Source organism: Anabrus simplex, chromosome 3 (genome assembly GCF_040414725.1).
Source record: "Anabrus simplex isolate iqAnaSimp1 chromosome 3, ASM4041472v1, whole genome shotgun sequence".
NCBI lineage: Eukaryota > Metazoa > Arthropoda > Insecta > Orthoptera > Tettigoniidae > Anabrus > Anabrus simplex.
In genome coordinates this window covers 204,712,639-204,729,700 of record NC_090267.1, presented here as the reverse complement: position 1 = coordinate 204,729,700, position 17,062 = coordinate 204,712,639, and the positions used below count along the sequence as shown (strand labels likewise).

General features: G+C 39.2%; 1 protein-coding gene across 1 annotated transcript; it reads right to left on the bottom strand.

Annotated features, from left to right (window-relative positions):
* Positions 1–945: 945 nt before the first annotated feature.
* LOC136866747 (hexamerin) lies at positions 946–10,945 on the bottom strand. Its single transcript, XM_067143855.2, has 11 exons — positions 10,864–10,945; positions 9,284–9,417; positions 7,897–8,052; positions 7,634–7,811; positions 7,001–7,305; positions 4,654–4,812; positions 4,405–4,569; positions 4,162–4,290; positions 2,169–2,484; positions 1,912–2,045; positions 946–1,358 (listed from the first exon to the last, which is right to left on the bottom strand). The coding sequence occupies exons 1-11, from the start codon at positions 10,937–10,939 to the stop codon at positions 1,065–1,067; spliced, it is 2,046 nt and encodes a 681-aa protein (XP_066999956.2). The 5' UTR covers positions 10,940–10,945; the 3' UTR covers positions 946–1,064.
* Between the last annotated feature and the right edge of the window lie 6,117 nt (positions 10,946–17,062).

Genomic DNA, 17,062 nt, shown 5'->3' with positions numbered 1-17,062 from the left:
AACCTCGGCACGTGATGGGGTAGAGTGGTTAGCCCTACGACCGTTCGCCTTTGCCCATAGGAATTAACCTGGTACTCATTTTTGGTGTAGGCTAAGTGAACCTCAGTGCCATATGCACCACCGGAAGGGGAAATCTCGTTTCTTAAATTTTGCGACTTCCTGACGGGGATTCAAACCCACGTCCTTCCGGGCGAAACGAGCACGCCCTTACCGCCTTGGCCAGGCAGCCCCTGAATTGTTATGGCAATATCTCTAAATGTTGCTTTTATCACTTAGCACTTTTAAAAATGTTGCGTATATCTTGATATTGTCTACAGAAACAGAGGAAATGTAATACTGCAGAGTAGCTTCTGCGTTTGGACAATGGTCGGGCCCAATAATGAAAGCCGATATGGAAAAGGATCAAGTTATTAGACCACCTTAACACCACAGAAAATAATATTCCCAATTAAAAAACTGCCATTAGTATTGCATAACTTATTTTTTAAGGATTTGTTGGTGTATGTTGTTAGCGTTAAGGTGCAATGTGAATTGATATACTGCAGTCAGCCTCTCTTATAGTAGTGCCATAGTCACTAGTATGTCTGAGATAGTACAAAAATGCAAATATTTAATTATACGACCGATACATTTTGTGGCACTATTAGGTTCTGCTGTACATACCACAATTGCACTTTCTCGCTCAATGAGGAAAGATGCTGAGGTCCATTACATCTGGCTACTTGAATGCCTCATTTGAATACTGTCTTGAGTTTTTGTGAACTTTTAGTAACTACTACATATTTTAATGTGTTGATGTATGGTGCCAACTAGTCCCAGACTAATAAATAGAACGGAAGAAATTTCACATCTCTAACATAATTTTGCCCACTTACAAAACCATTGTCTTCATTTACTTTTTAACTAGTAGACAGAAAATACTGGAACGAAATAAATACTCTGGCATTATGTATGAAGGTATTTATTAAAACTAATACTCGACTGACTTTGCATGAGAATTACAGTTATGACAGTTGACGGTAGGATACAATTAGGCGTCAGTGGTCAGATCAGTCTTATTACATTCAGTAGTTGATGACATTATCACCAGTCTTCTTGTGGAAAATGAGCACATCCTTCCAGAACATGTTGGGAGTGACGAAGTCGTAGTCTCTGATGGGACGGTCGAAGGGGTAGCCCATGGGTTTCACATCTGGGTACTTCGTGTTGTAGCCAACACCGCAGCTCACGTAGGCGGTGGGCAGTTGTGTAACGGGACCATCGTAGGGAGTTACCATGACGAAGATGGTCAATGGAAGTCCATTCTTGTTACCCTTGGGGAGCAGTAGTCGCTCAGGGAATCCACACTGGTTCACAAACTGAAACAGTGAATAGGGTTTCCATTGAGTTTCTGTCACACGTTTCGTCTCAAAATATTATGAATTAATATGTGTCAGTGACTAAACTAAATTTTATTCTAATATTTTTCACCACACGGGAAGTAAGCGAATTGACTTACAGTTGAAAACGAGACATATCCTACATATTACAAAGAATAATTAATAAATGAATCCTCTTATATTTTCAGAGTAATTATCTCTAATATGTATATGACTCATGGTATTTCTTGATTGATAAACTTTTTTTTTTCATTGTCTTGGAAGGCCAGAGAAACATGTGGCTTCCACTAAAATTTCAGTCTCACTTATGGTTGTGACGATAAGGAAGCTGCTGAGATATGGATAATGACATTCAGAGCACGGCTAGTGTGTCTGTAGGCTATGAAAGGTCCTGCTCATGAGTTCCATCAAGATACCCTAACACTTTTTGGAAGGAAATCAATGGCAAACTACTTAATTAAACTTAAACGGTCTTAATTTGAGGATTCTGCCAGCTTCCAGGCTCATGACTTAACAGACATTACGTACATACCTCATCAACGTGCACGGTCTTGCCCTGGAGGCCACTTTCAACCTTGGTCATCAGCTTCCTGTACGTGGTTTGGTCCTTGGCGATCACTGTGGAGTCGTGGGAGTTACGTACGATTTCATTCTTGCCAGAGATAACTGAAAATGGATATAACATTTTTGTACCATTGAATTCAACATTCTTATTTATTACAGGAATACCAGTACAAATATTACAAAGAAGAATATTCATATTTTTAGTTTTATTTTTAGAAAACTTACTCTTGTATGGGAATCTGTCGAGCTCAACCATATATCTCCTCCTAGTGTCGAGATCCATTTCCTGACCAGTGATGTCGTACTTGGGTCCAAGGAACACCCGGACCATCACGTTGCTTTCCTTGTCAGAGTTGACAACAACCTTGTAGGTGAAGGGCTTGTAGGTGAGGCGGTGTTGACGGGCAACAATCTTGAGTCTCTGAGCTTCCTCAACGTTGTTCACGTTGATGGCGTTCATTAGATCGATGTCGAAGTTATCGAAATATGTCACAAGCTTGTCGAAATCAACGCTCTCGATCTTAACGCCAGGGAAAGCAAGCTGAAACAATGAAGATTTCACTATAATGACTTCAAAGGGAAGAATAGGCAAGACATGGATTGAAGAGTGAAAGGGATAGCATCGACAACGAATGTGTGAGTACTGAGGAAAGTTAAAACTCAAGAAAAAATAAACAAGTGTAATTACACAGGGTATAGTGGCCGAACAAATGCTATAATTATTATAATAACTGCTAAATCGTTGAGCCTATAAAAAGAAGGATTACTAGAATAACTGAAAAAGAAGGAATAAATGGCGTTGATGAACAACGGAGACTAAGATTAAACGGAGAATTCTACGGAAAAAGTAAGCGAATGAAATAAGGAACGAGTGATGGTGAGAATGATTTATGGGTATCTCCTCAGAATAAACGAAGAGAGGGAGAGACACACACGCGAAAATGTAACCCACTTTCAGGGAATAAGGCTCCTTCCCAAATAACTCACCCACATCCGTTCAGATACGGAGAAAATGGAGATCAGACACCACGATGGAAATCATTTCAGATTAATGCTGTCAGAGTTCAAGAGTTTCCGAGGGGAAGTTGGTGTGGTGGTGGCGGTGATTGTTGATTAAAGAAGAAAGCCGACTGATTACCGAAGGAAACACCTAAAAGTAGTATTTTCAGAAAAACTAAGAAAATTGTAGGCGACTGAGTGAGGAATTACTGGCGGAACATCAAAGCAAATAGAGGAAGAAGATAAATTCACATTTACTGTGATGATGTTTCACTTCGTGTTCTACATTAGCTCATATCAAATAGAGTAATAATAATAATAATAATAATAATAATAATAATAATAATAATAATAATAATAATAATAATAATAATAATAATAATAATAATAATAATAATAATAATGTTTCAACAGTATCAGCGGCACAGTCATGTTAAAGAACAGAATCCCGTGTACTAAGTTAAGCAATAATGGGTGGGGTCACAACTTGGATGAGTAGATAATACTGATAACAATGATATTGCGTTTACTAATTTCAGAGACGCCGAAAAGCCTGAATTCTGCACCCTAGGAGTTATCTTATGGTCTGGTAAATCTGCCAACACGAGGCGGGGGTATTTGAGCACGTTCAAATACCACCGGACTGAGTAGAGATCGAACCCACGACCTTGATTTCACAATGCCAGTAGTTCTACTATCTGAGCTGCTCAGTAGATGGTTAGTTCTCGAGCTGTTGACAGAGTAGAAGCGAAAAAGAACCGACCAATTTATGCAATTAAACATCGAGTAAGTATGCCTGATCAGTGGCCACTGGCCTAGCCTGGGCAATGACTAGGTTGCTAAGATCCGGACTGGGTAAAGAAATTTATTATTTTTACGGTTTCAGCTATTAGGTAACTTCCTGAAGTGGCACGGTACCTTTTAGGTGATCTGGGTACCAATTCCAACGTTACGATTACACTACCATCTAACAGCGAAGCATTCTAATGCTAAATTAATTTCGTCGAATGAATGCAGAATGCACCACCAGAGGTCTTTAACCTACCATGAATTAAAATACTAACTGCTAAGAGTTTTACGGACCCTTCAAAACCGACTACCTCATTGGTAAAGAACCCACTACCCTGAAATCACACAGACACTACGTTTCATTATTCATCGGCATGGCACTTTTATGAGGTTCATGTAATCCAATACAAATGTCTGAGTGGTTACGTACCTCATCCTGGGTGTAGCGGCCCAAAAGCTTCTTGTATTTCTGGAAGATGACGTCAATGCGCTTACAGACTTGGAAGTAAACAGGATCCCTGACAACAGTCATAAAGTTCTCTAGGGTTCCGGGGGCAACCTGCAAAGAAGCAATATTGTAACAATGTTGAACATACTATGTCCAAAGGAAATAAATATGGCAAAGTTCGGAATAGCTTTCATTGGTTCTCAGTTTAAGTTTATAAATACTTACACTGTGCTTATGAACGGGATCAACAACACGAGAAACCAGAGTCTTCAGCATATGGTAGAGGTTGCCGTAGTACTGGTAGTTAACAGACTGTCCGAAAGATTCGATAAGGCTTCCCAGGATATCAATGCCCTTAAATTCGTAAATTGACACTCTGCTACCATCCTTCTGTGAAGTGAAACATTATAAAATATATCAGTACAGTAAGAGACAGTGGACTACTTGATCATTCTAATTACAATATTTACTTACAGCAGTCACGTATCCAAGATCGATAGCTTCTCGAAGCCTTCTCTCAATATCTTCGATCTGTTGAATCTTAATGTAGGACTCATCCTGGAAGACAACGTTGTCTGGGCGAGCAGGAACTTCCAGACCGTTCTGGTAGCGGAGAACGGAAGAATATCCAGTCTGTAAATACATTGATAAAACAACGAGCATAAGTACTAAGATCTACACCATATTTTCCTTTTCGCAATATATTACCGGAATTCTGGAACACATTAATTTAAAACACCCGCAAGGATACCAATAAATTAATAAAAAATTGCCAAAGGAAGTATACATAATTCAAGGCAAGATATTCCCAAATTTATCAATCTACATACTAAAGTATTCGTCATGATACAAAATATTATAATAAATTGTCATTTCATAAAAAAGAGCTGTAATTTCTGTAAATTTATGATTCGCTTCAAATGAAACCAATAGTCAAAAACACCTATTACACAAATATCTGATATGTTTGGCTACCTATAAATACTACGAGTACTGATTGACGAAACAAGAGCCTTTAGCTTGTATTATCGGAAAAGCCTTGAAACCTTTAAAACCCAACCTGCCACTTCAAATTCATTTGGCCCATTGCAGCGCATTGTCTTCCTTTTTGACAAATTCCTTCTGTAGGATACGTTGATACATCGCGCAATCACAATACGTGAGTACAGGCCTACCTATAACCTACGACTTGTAAGTCAGACTCTCCAACGAGGGTGTAGTGTGTGAACTGCAAGGATGCTGGTAACAGTACAAACATCCAGTCCTCGACTCAGGAAAATAACCATTTAAGATTAAAATTCCTGACCCGACCGGGAATCGAACACGGGCCTTCGGAACCGAAGGCGACTACGCTGACCATTTTGCCAAGCAGTCGTCCATTATTATTATTATTATTATTATTATTATTATTATTATTATTATTATTATTATTATTAAACTTATATAAAGGTAAATATTTACCTCAATTTTTGGCAATCGAGAATATAAAGTCTTTATATGGTATATGTCAAGAGTGATGTTGCATACCGGTGAACCCTTCCTAAATGAAATAAATCAATGGTAGCTCATGAGATGGGATAAACGTAGGCCTATACTGACTTGATAGTCCTTTCTTTCTTTCTTTCTTTCTTTCTTTCTTTCTTTCTTTCTTTCTTTCTTAATCTGTTTACCCTCCAGGGTTGGTGTTTCCCTCGGACTCAGCGAGGGATCCCATCTCTACCGCCTCAAGGGCAGTGTCCTGGAGCGAGAGAGATTGGGTCGGGGGATACAACTGGGGAGGATGACCAGTAACTCGGCCAGTCGGCCTTACCTGCTATGCTGAACATGGGCCTTGCGGGGGGATGGGAAGATTGGAAGGGGTAGACAAGGGAGAGAGAAGGAAGCGGCCATGGCCTTAAGTTAGGTACCATCCCGGCATTTGCCTGAAGGAGAAGTGGGAAACCACGGAAAACCACTTCCAGGATGGCTGAGGTGGGAATCGAACCCACCTCTACTCAGTTGACCTCCCGAGGCTGAGTGGACCCCGTTCCAGCTATCGTACAACATTTCAAATTTCATGGCAGAGTCGAGAATCGAACGCGGACCTCCGCGGGTGGCAGCTAATTACAGTAACCACTACACCACAGAGGCGGACGACTTGGTAGTTAATTTGAAATTCCTTTAAAAGATAGCACATAATAAAGTTTCTTCTTCTGCTTCTTCTTCTTCTTCTTCTTCTTCTTCTTCTTGTGCCATATGCTCACTGGATGTCGGCTGTCATCAGGGCGATCTGGTTCTTGTTCTCAGCAACTCGGAAAAGACTGGGGATACTGAACCCATACCATTCTGGTAAATTCCGTAGTCAGGATATTCTCCTTCTTTCAATATTACCTTGTAAGAAAAGCAGAAGAAGTCTATATTTATCATTTCGAATGATATGGCCTAAGTACTCAAATTTCTTCTTTTGATGTTGTGCACGGCCTCTAGTTCTTTGGTCACGCGTTGGAGTACTTCAGTGTTACATATTCTGCCGACCTAATTACATTGTTTCATTGAAATTTTGAACATCCCTAGAATTATTTTCCCCCTAGAAAAAACACGTTTTTTCCAGATGATAATTATATTCTTAATAACCGGATTTACAGCCAATGACTACCACTCAAAGAGACATAAAATAGTAGTTTTCATCGGACTACGTCTGTGTATTTATTGTTTTCCTCCATGATTTAAAGTTTCTAGAACGAACTAACTCCTTAATCACCCATGCCCTTAGTTATTATATTAATTAAACGTCAGAGATGATGTATATATCAATATATTGATGGAAAAGTAGCCTACTTACGGTGAGTGGCTTGTCGAAAAGAAGAATATCAACTTCGGGAAGACCAACAGACAGACGTTCCAGGTTGTAGCGTGCCAGCAGCTGTTGTTGAGTATAGTAGAAGAGTTCGCCATAACGGTCCAGGTTAAGTCCGTAGTTCTTGGCGGTGAACCAGAAGGGGTACATTAAGTGGAAGTAGGTGTGGTAGGTGTTGAGACCAACATCCTCGGTGAAGTAGCTAAGCTGCTGCTCGGGGTTCAAGGTGTGCCACATGGTGTTCACCTGGGTGGGGATCACCACTGTCTTCGTCTCAGTGACACCGACAGCTGCAACATTATTAAACTAGATATTCATAACACATTTCTACATATTCGTATATAAAATTATATAAAGATCTTAAATCGTAAAGGTTATATTTTTTCTTGTGGTGATGTATTATACTAAAGATCTATTCATTTTGATCCTTAGTCTTCAGTAAGACAGACAAAACTCTAACTAAAACATAAGAGCTTTTACAAACTGAATATTATCGTTCTAACTTTATTAATTTACTAAAGAGAAAAATTCAAGGCTTAATGCATGAAGATAAAAGTTTCAACCCTCATTAGATAATTCTGTTACTTCCAGCTCTCGATACTTTTCGAGAGAACATACCTTCCATACGAGCTTCGTAAGCTTTCTGGATGGTCTCAGAGTCTACAAAGAGATGAGGAGTGATCTCATAGAAGGGTGGCAGCACAACATCCTGCGTGTCCTGACGGTGGAGCAGAGCTACAGTCAGAGCGTACACGAACTGGCCCTCGTTCACACGGTCACGAGCCCAGCAGGCGGTCTGTAGGCAGAGGAAGCCTGTGTGTAGATTTGTATATTTTATTACGCATCGCCGTCGATATATTAGCAGTAGTGATGGGACTTACCTTCAGAAGTGTATCCCAATCCTTGGCAGAGTAAAACAGATCGAAAATCTTGATGGCTTGTTCCATGTGTGGTTGGTACAACACAGAGAAGATCTCACCACGGGGCAGCAGACCTTTCTTGTAGTAGGCTATAAAGTCCTTCACGACTCTGGCGTCCTGTAGAAATAAAGATTCATCAATCTCGAAAATATCATAGTTAATATAAACTCAAATTATAAACTTTTATAGCGGTTCCACACCGTTTGTGATACAACTTTCAACAGAGAAATGCAGCCTTTTCATAAATATGAGTAGTTGATGTTTTAATTTTTAAACGCTACAGAAAGTGAGAGTTTCCTATATTGATTAAGAATTCTTATCTAGGTTAGTCTCTTTATGGAGGGTAGGCGTCTTCTGCCATGTGAGATCGTACATGTGGTTGTAGAAGAGCTACGTGCTGCGCTGCGTGTTACGTAGTTTAAGTGATACGTGAAGACTGTACAAAAATTTAGTACCCGAGAATTCGGAATTAACTATCCCTGACTAAAATCCCACACACTCAGTCGAGAATCGAACCTGGACCGTCTCAGAGCAAAGGCCAGTGTGCTAGCACTAGGCCAAGCAGACATATATCATTTCATTTTCTGGATTTGATTTTCAGTGTTTAGTGTGCAAGACTCTGATAAGCACTTACTCGATATATGAAATATTAATTTATTTATATAACTACATGAGGATATTCTTCTTCTCTTTCTTATTCTCACAGGACTTTTTCTCACACCTGTGGGGTCGTGGATTCCAACTGTGTGGCACATATGGATTTGGCCCTGATTTATGGCCAAGTGCCCTTCCTGACGCCAACCCTATTTGAGGGATATAATCGCTATTTCGTGCTACTGTGGAGGTTGGTAGTGTAGTTTGTTGTGTGAGTATCAGCACGAAAGTGTTGGGACAAATACAAACAACCAGTCGTCGATCCAGAAGAATTAATCGGACGCGATTAAAAGTCCCCTACTTGGCCGGGAATCGAACCCGGTAGCCTCTGAACAGAAGGCCTCAACGCTGACCATTCATCCAATAAGTCGAACTCCATGACGATCTTAATGATATATTCGTTAAATTAAAAGAGGAAATGTATGAAGAAGTTTAAAGTAACACGAGGAAATATACTTCAATATAATTAAAAACATGATATCAGCTCTATTTGTTAATATTTCCGTTCTCTGTGCATACCGAGATAAGCTGCAGAAACGTTTGGGAATTAGTAGAGTAGAAGTGTGTTGGGAATGAAATATTTCAGAAGTTAGTGCTGATTTCATATACTGTATTTCTTTGTAGTTAAACTGAATAATTCTGTAGGATCTGGAATTTTGGTTATCGTACAATTATTATTTTTGAGACAATTTACCTGGTATTTGTTGAGATTAGCTTCGATGTCGTAGTTGTCACCGATGGTCTTCAGTTCTGTGTACATGTTGGGCTGATGTACACGGACAAAGAGCTGCAGGATGTACTTCTGTTTTAGAAGATACTCCTTGTCGGCTGAAAATGAAGATACCGATGAATTACCTTGCGTGTATACAACCGTGACAGTTATTAAATATGCTTCAATATTTCTGCTAACATTATTAGCATCACAAAAGAGCAGAGAATGTTATCAAAACTATCCTTAGTTAAGACAACCGATAGGTCGTTAAATTTTATTAAACGGGGCAGTAGGCCTAAATCAAGTAAGCAACAACACCATTTTTGGGCATCTAGTTCTAATAATTCATTGCTTCTTATTTTATGTTACAGTCATTGGCGCACAATCATTCACCCACCCTTCCGTCACATAAATTACCACTCTGAAAGTTGATTAACACTCCAGATAGAAAAGGACATTAAAGCTTAATGACTTTATCATTGCCTTTTCACCAAAGCAGCCAAGGTTTGATCCCTGTCTCATGTATGGTATGGGATTTTAAAAATGAAAAATCGGCTATCTACTTTTCGTGGTATGATTAACGTGTTAACAGGACACAAAACTGGAAGCTTGACTGTTTGCTGTAACATGGAATCCACCCTCCATGATCGTTCCCGTATGGGCAAAGACATAGAACACATCCTATTATAATAGGGGACTGAATTGGGAAGCTCCTCGGTAAGAGTCACCTTAGGAGTGTGTGCTGGTGACTACGGATACCTTAACTGAGTTTGGCATTGCCTCCACTTATTTATGCCACGCTCCCCACTTGTATCGTTCTTATACGGCTTTTCTTGGTCAACTGTCATTATCTTCAAGAAATCTACAGTGTGTTTTAATAATAATAATGTTATTTGCTTTACGTCCCACTAACTACTTTTTAAGGTCTTCGGAAACGCCGAGGTGCCGGAATTTAGTCCCGCAGGAGTTCTTTTACGTGCCAGTAAATCTACCGACACGGGGCTGTCGTATTTGAGCACCTTCAAATACCACCGGACTGAACCAGGATCGAACCTGCCAAGTTGGGGTTAGAAGGCCAGCGCCTTAACCGTCTGAGCCACTCAGCCCGGCTCGCAGTGTGTTTTCCCCGTCCTTTGTGGTTTTCTCCTTTTTTATCCGAAATCTTCATTCTCCGCCTGCCAGATTATTCCATTCAGATCAGATAAAGATTGTTATGCAATATTTCTACCCCTTAAAGAACAATATTATCACCACACTGAACATTTTCAATACCATGAGAAGAAGGACAGGGAAGTAAAATAATGACCAGTATTTATGTGCATTACAGTAAACAGTTCATATTATTTAACCGTATACTAATTTGTGAATCATAGAAAAGTGTGGCTAGTATTTCAGTAATTCAGTTAGGTTCCCGGTGATGATCGGAGAGTAGAAATCTCGGGCAGGGAAGCGTTAGAAATTAACATACTCAGTTCTCGTATATCTCATAGATGGAGTCTTGTAAACTTTAGTTCCGTCTTAATTCTCAATCACTTACTAAGTACTTTGAGAGATGTACTTACCGACCCTGCGCTCCGTCGGGTAGACGGAGGCGGCCGCGACAGCGAAAATTGCCAGTGCCAGTACCGTAGTCCTCATGTTTAGTCAGTGGGTAGCTGTGAGTACAGGCTGAACGGAGGGCGTCTAGACTTTATATACCGTATCCTTATCTGTAGATGAGGAATATGTGGTTGTCTTTTTTCTCGAATAAGTTCATTGGCAGTTACTCATGGCGTTCATCCAATAACTCGCGAACAGGCTATCTGTTCCCTAGGCAACAACGTGGAGAGCAACAGCGTGAAAAATAACGTGTATTCATTTGGTACTAAGACAAGAAGAGAATACATTTTTTCTTACCAACGAATTTTCAACAACAAATTTCTCTTTTTTGCTCTGTAAGTGAAGGACCAGTTTTCAGTGATTTTTGAATTAAAATATAATATTTAATTTTCACGAACTCATTGTACTCGAAATAAACAGAAAAAAGTATTATCTAGGCCACCATAGCTCAATGAGTAAGAGCATCCGGCGCAAAGTAGGTAGATTGTGGGTTCGGATCTCACTGGTATCCTGTTGGCCATTTTTGTTCTGTATTCTACTCCTCTTCGATCGGTTCGTTTCCTGGCTGCCCATACATTGAATAACAAGCAAATTATATCCCAGCACAAGCGTAAACTCAAGCAAACACGCCCGCACCTCATACACATCACCCCTCCCTTCTAAACCTCCATTCCATTCCACCTTCGAACCTCGTCCAGCTTTCCGAACCCAGCCCGTTTTCTTCATATCTCGATCATTTCAGTCTTCTACAGTCACTTCTAGATATTATCCACTCGAACATTGTCATTAACATTGAAACAAATCAACCGCCGGTAATAGGCAACAATTCCCCCCTCACCCCGTCTTAAGGCATAAAAAACCCAAAAAGATCAGCGGTCCCCCAACGATCATTTCAATTCACATGTGAGATTATAAGTTCATCGTAACTCTAATCGTTTTGGTGAAAGCATTCTATAATATTTTAATCTGAAGGATTCCGTCTTCCAACATACTCTTAATAGACGGTTGCACATATGGATTTGGCCCTGTTTTACGGCCGAGTGCCCTTCCTGACGACAAGCTTATATAGAGGGATATAAACACTATTTCGTGCTTCAGTGATGGTTAGTAGTGTAGTGTGTTGTCTGAGTATGAGCAGAAAAGTGTTGGGACAAACAGAAACACCCTGTCCCCGAGCCAGAAGAATTCATCGGACTCAATTAAAAGTCCCCCTACCCGGCCGGGAATCTAACTCCGTGTAGCAGACGAATTTCGCCATCTTTCATTCCCATAGCACAAATTAGTTCTCAGTAGTGTTTTTGTACCAATTTTGCACGTTATTGTGATTTTTAAGTCCTAGATGTTAGGCAATGTTATGTATTCTAGGAAGACCATGCATCCCATCGTTCATTATTTTCAATAATCATTAGTCTATCTTAAGTGCTTTTGTATTTGGAATTGATTGCTTATAAAACCATCTCCGTACAGGCCAAGTAAGCACTTCGATGAGTGGAACGTGAAGGCTTCCATTACCCGTAACCTCGGCAGTAAGTCGGGTAGACTGCATACCCGGCTGCCTTTATCACCAAGGAGCAATCCGGTATTCATTTTCTGGAATAGGCTGCGGGAACATCAGGGCTTGTGTCTGACCTGAAGAATAAATCTCGTTTCTAATTTTTTCGACTTCATGGAATTGAACACACGTCCTTCCCAGTGAACAGGGCAGACTTTTACCACCTCGGCTAGGCTCTCCCTATATTTTTTATTTTAGAAAATATCTTGATCTTGATCTTTCCCGGTGCGAACCAGTTTTTGTTTAATAGTTTGACAGGCAATGATGTTGAATTCTTACTATCTTTGTACTTATAAGTCACTATCGAGGTACTGTATTTGACTCGATGTGATACTATTTCCCTACAGTGCCTTAACAGACGTGCCTCTTTTATTGTTTCTCGACATAAGAAATTTGGATTTTTGTCATCTTTCTCTTTTTGACTGTTATTCTTGCATATGCCCATTAGCTACCACACTTTATTACTTAGCTCTATCTATTTGTCTTTCTACATTGTCATCTTTTCTTTGTTTCACGGAATTCTAGTCATGATCTTGTGGTCTTATATTCTGACATAATCGCCGGTTTCACAATAATAATAATAATAATAATAATAATAATAATAATAATAATAATAATAATAATAATAATAATAATAATAATATATGTGTTTCACGTTTAAAACAGAATCATTATTATTATTATTATTATTATTATTATTATTATTATTATTATTATTATTATTATTATTATTATTATTTAATATGCTTAAATATAATAAATCCTATCTCTTGTCCTTAATATCATTATCCTATACTGAAATTAAATGAATAAACCTTCTGAAAGAGTGTAAAGCTTAATACTGAGCTTCGCTTTGTGATCGCCAACATAAACCACATACGTACGCTACACTGCATTACTCGCCGAAGCTGCTGTTGTTGCATTGTATGCTTTCTGGTGGGATTTGATTTTGCCAGAGCTGGTGTAGTGATATTGGTACATCAAATTCAGTATCTACATCCCTGTTTTTCCCGTCTTTTATCTTAGCCAATATATTACCACTATTAGCCCTATAACAATTTTTCAGAACTAATTACTTATTACAACTAGCTCTTTACTGCCTTCTTCCCATAATTCAGCCCCTCTGGATGTAACTGTACCATTAAAATGTATTTCTGCACGTTATCTCTGCTTACTGTAAAATGTCCTCGATCCTGTCCGTCTGTCTATCTGTGAGGGCTAATCTCAAAAACCACTGGATGGTTTTGACGTGGTTTCCATCATTGTACTACGCATTTTTCATGTAAGACGTATGTATAGAAAAATTAATTTATGACCAAAGAAAGCAGAGCAAGGAACAAGTCGAAATAGCACGGCAGTTATCTTAGGCTGGCTAAACCGTTAAAGATACATCCACGCTGTGGAGGTAAAAACTGTTCAGCATAAAAAACTTTACAAAACTATTCGAGACAGCATGCACCTATCTTCAGCACATAACCCTCTATAACCGTTTTTCAGTTACAGCTTGCAGTAATAAACGCCAAATTTAAAACAACTTTTTAAATGAATTAATTAGTCCTTATCAAAATAAATTATTATTCCCCTCAAGTAACTAATCAAGGATAGAATGTAATTTACAGAATATTATTTTCATCTATACTTTTGTAGCCTATATATCGTTGTTTTCACTTTATCGCGCAATCTCCATTCTGAAGTAAGGAAATGTAAATGAACAAATTCAGAACGACCTAGTAGACTGCGAGCCAGCGCGCGAGCCATCAACGATTTAAATCACCATTCACTGAACATGCTACGGTGCAATAATGATTAGTTTTCCAGTGCTTTTTCGTCATCTCTGATAAGCCGTCCTGCCGAGAGAATTAGGTCATAGTACATTGCGTAACAATGAAACTGACCAACAAAGTGATTCTTGGGTGTAACAGTACACAGAGAGAAAGACTCTGCGAGGACATAAAAAGTAATCTCTCTCCAAATTCACTGCCCAGGTTCAAGTATGTTACTCAGTATACACAATAGTCGATAGTGAAGAAGCTGTTCATCTCAGTGCAGAATTTCTAAATTCTTCGCATCCTTCCGGCTTGCCACCACACAAGCTGATTTTGAAAGTAGGGAGTGTCAATTACATTGTTACATAATCTCCACCCGCCAAAGTTATTCAAGTTTTTTTTAAAAAAATTACAAGTTGTTTCCTTTTTACGTCGCACAGATAGGTCTCATGGAGATGATGGGACGTGAAAGGGCTAGGAGTTGGAAGGAAGCGGCCATGGCCTTAATTACGGGACGGTCCCAGAATTTTCCTGGTGTGAAAATGGGAAACCACGGAAAACCGTCTTCAGGTTTGCGGACAGTGGGGTTCGAACCTACCATATCCCGACCAAGTTATTCAGTTGGACGCGAATAGTAGTGAACATTTTGAAAAAACTGTTTGATTGAAGCTACTAATTTAACTGGTTGTGGCACATGAGAAGCGGTCTTAATACCGACAATCCATATGATTTCTTCTGATTTGCCTTTTTTATTTCAAATGAGTTCAATTTCCAGTAAGTGGCTGGTTTGGCATGACAGTAAACAAAGCACACGTCAGACAATTAACGTGGCTGGAGTTGATTTCAGTGGAGAATGCTTTTCTCATGGACAGCTTTACGTGTCTCTTTCGCGTGTTAGATCAAAAAAAAATATTTAAATGTTAATTACTGGTGGAAAATCCGGCTCTATGGCTAAATGGTTAGCCTACTGGCCTTTGGTCACAGGGGTCCCAGGTTCGATTCCTGGCAGGGTCGGGAGTTTTAAACGCAATTGGTTAATTTCGCTGGCACGGGAGCTGGGTGTATCTGTCGTCTTCATTCATCATCATTTCGTCCCATTACAACGCGCAGGTCGCCTACGGGAGTCAAATCGAAAGAACTGCATCCGACGAGCCGACCTTGTCCTCGGACTTTCCCTTCACTCAAAGCCATACGCCATTTCATTTTACTTGAGGAAAAACAAGTCATTTTTTATACAAGGTAATCTTAAAGTGCTCGGTTAAAAGTAACCTATCATCTTAAATTCATAACTTCTCTCGCGAGAAGCCGATGAGTGTTCCTATTCTACATTATTGACTACTTCTAATCTTCTAACGTTTGTTTATCAAAATTGCATTTTATTTTATTTACTTCCATTTTTACTCAACATTCTCTTTTGTTTTCATAATGTTGATTTTCAATTTTCATTTTCTGCAATATTCAACAGCTTTTATTCTGTTTTGTATACCAACTGATGCTATGGAGAGTAGAATGATGTCACCCTCGATAACTAAGCCAGGAATTTATTTATTGTTAAGATATTGGCTCATATTCTTGTTGTCTTAATATTTCAATACATACTTAATAATAAGCATAAATATTGTAGATGATAGTTTATATCCCTGTTTGGGTCAAATATTTGATGATACAGTGCAAGCGTAGTTCGAGTTTCCCGTCATTCTCTGTGTCGTGCCTGGGAAGATGCAATAGCCGCCTGATTCTTATTGATCGCCTTAGTGCGTTCCATGGCTTCTGAATTAAGAGTTGCACAGCGTATTTTCAAGTGCTGTAGATTTTATGTACAATTCGCACTAACATGTCGAAGATTCATGAGGTTAAAATGCAGAGAGTGAACTGGAATATCTTCACACGCAAACAACGCTTATATATAGAATGAGGGAGAGGATTTTCAACACTTTCTGAACCGGGATAACTTTTATTGTTTTCTTTTTATGTTTTAAATTTGATTATTCATTCATCGTTGATGTGTTTCCTACGGGAGGTACGGGAACGGTGTGACGGTGACCGCGTTGTCGTTTGTCGATACGCGGCATGCAGCAAAGTCGGCAACCCTTGTGGGACTCGCCCGGTATCTCTCCTCTCGTTTAGCCTTTCTTTACATTAATCGTACATTTAACCTCCGTAATGGAATTAGTCTTTTTACTTTTTGCTCAAATTCGAACCTGTTAAGCAAGTACTATCCTCTTGGTGTCAGAACTAATGGCTTTCTCTAGGTTATTACAAATTCATTCTCTCTCTCTTAAGTATCTGTACATTACTGTTTTCATAACAAGTTAATATATTATCTGAGTTTGTCTTTCTATGTCCAGACTGATATATCGAGACAACACAGCAATCCTTCTCTCGTTTAATCTGCATGCTACTATTCCAGTATCGATCTCAGTAACCGTGCCTAACAAAGTAAGGCCCCTATAATTGTTCATGCTTTACCTCTCTTCACTTCATTCGTATATGGGACAAATTATCCCTTCTTTCCAAAATAGGACCATCTTTCGTTTTTCATTACCAAAAGTACTTCATCATCGTTTATTGAAACATCTAGTTAGAGCAGAATGGTCTTCTCTATCTTTGTTATTAACGCTATGCTCATATTGCCCCTTCCAATGGAAGCCTTTAAGAGGGTTGCGCAGTAACATTCGCGCGCTTTGTAGTATGACGTGTTTTCCGCTGAGCCAATATAATCATTTCAGTAAGAGGTGCCTGTTTGTGCGGGTCACGAGTGAATGTTTAGAGTTTTATTTGTGAATATCATAATCAACGAATTTAAGGAACTATTTGCATGTGTACAATAGATCCAGGAAGAGC

Excerpts from the sequence above, each read along its gene's own strand:
- LOC136866747 (XM_067143855.2), bottom strand. The coding sequence starts at position 10,939 with ATGAGGACTACGGTACTGGCACTGGCAATTTTCGCTGTCGCGGCCGCC. Across the intron at positions 7,812-7,896 it reads ATTGGGATACACTTCTGAAG|ACCGCCTGCTGGGCTCGTGA; the intron begins GTAAGTCCCATC and ends CTCTGCCTACAG. Across the intron at positions 2,046-2,168 it reads CGACAGATTCCCATACAAGA|TTATCTCTGGCAAGAATGAA; the intron begins GTAAGTTTTCTA and ends ATCCATTTTCAG.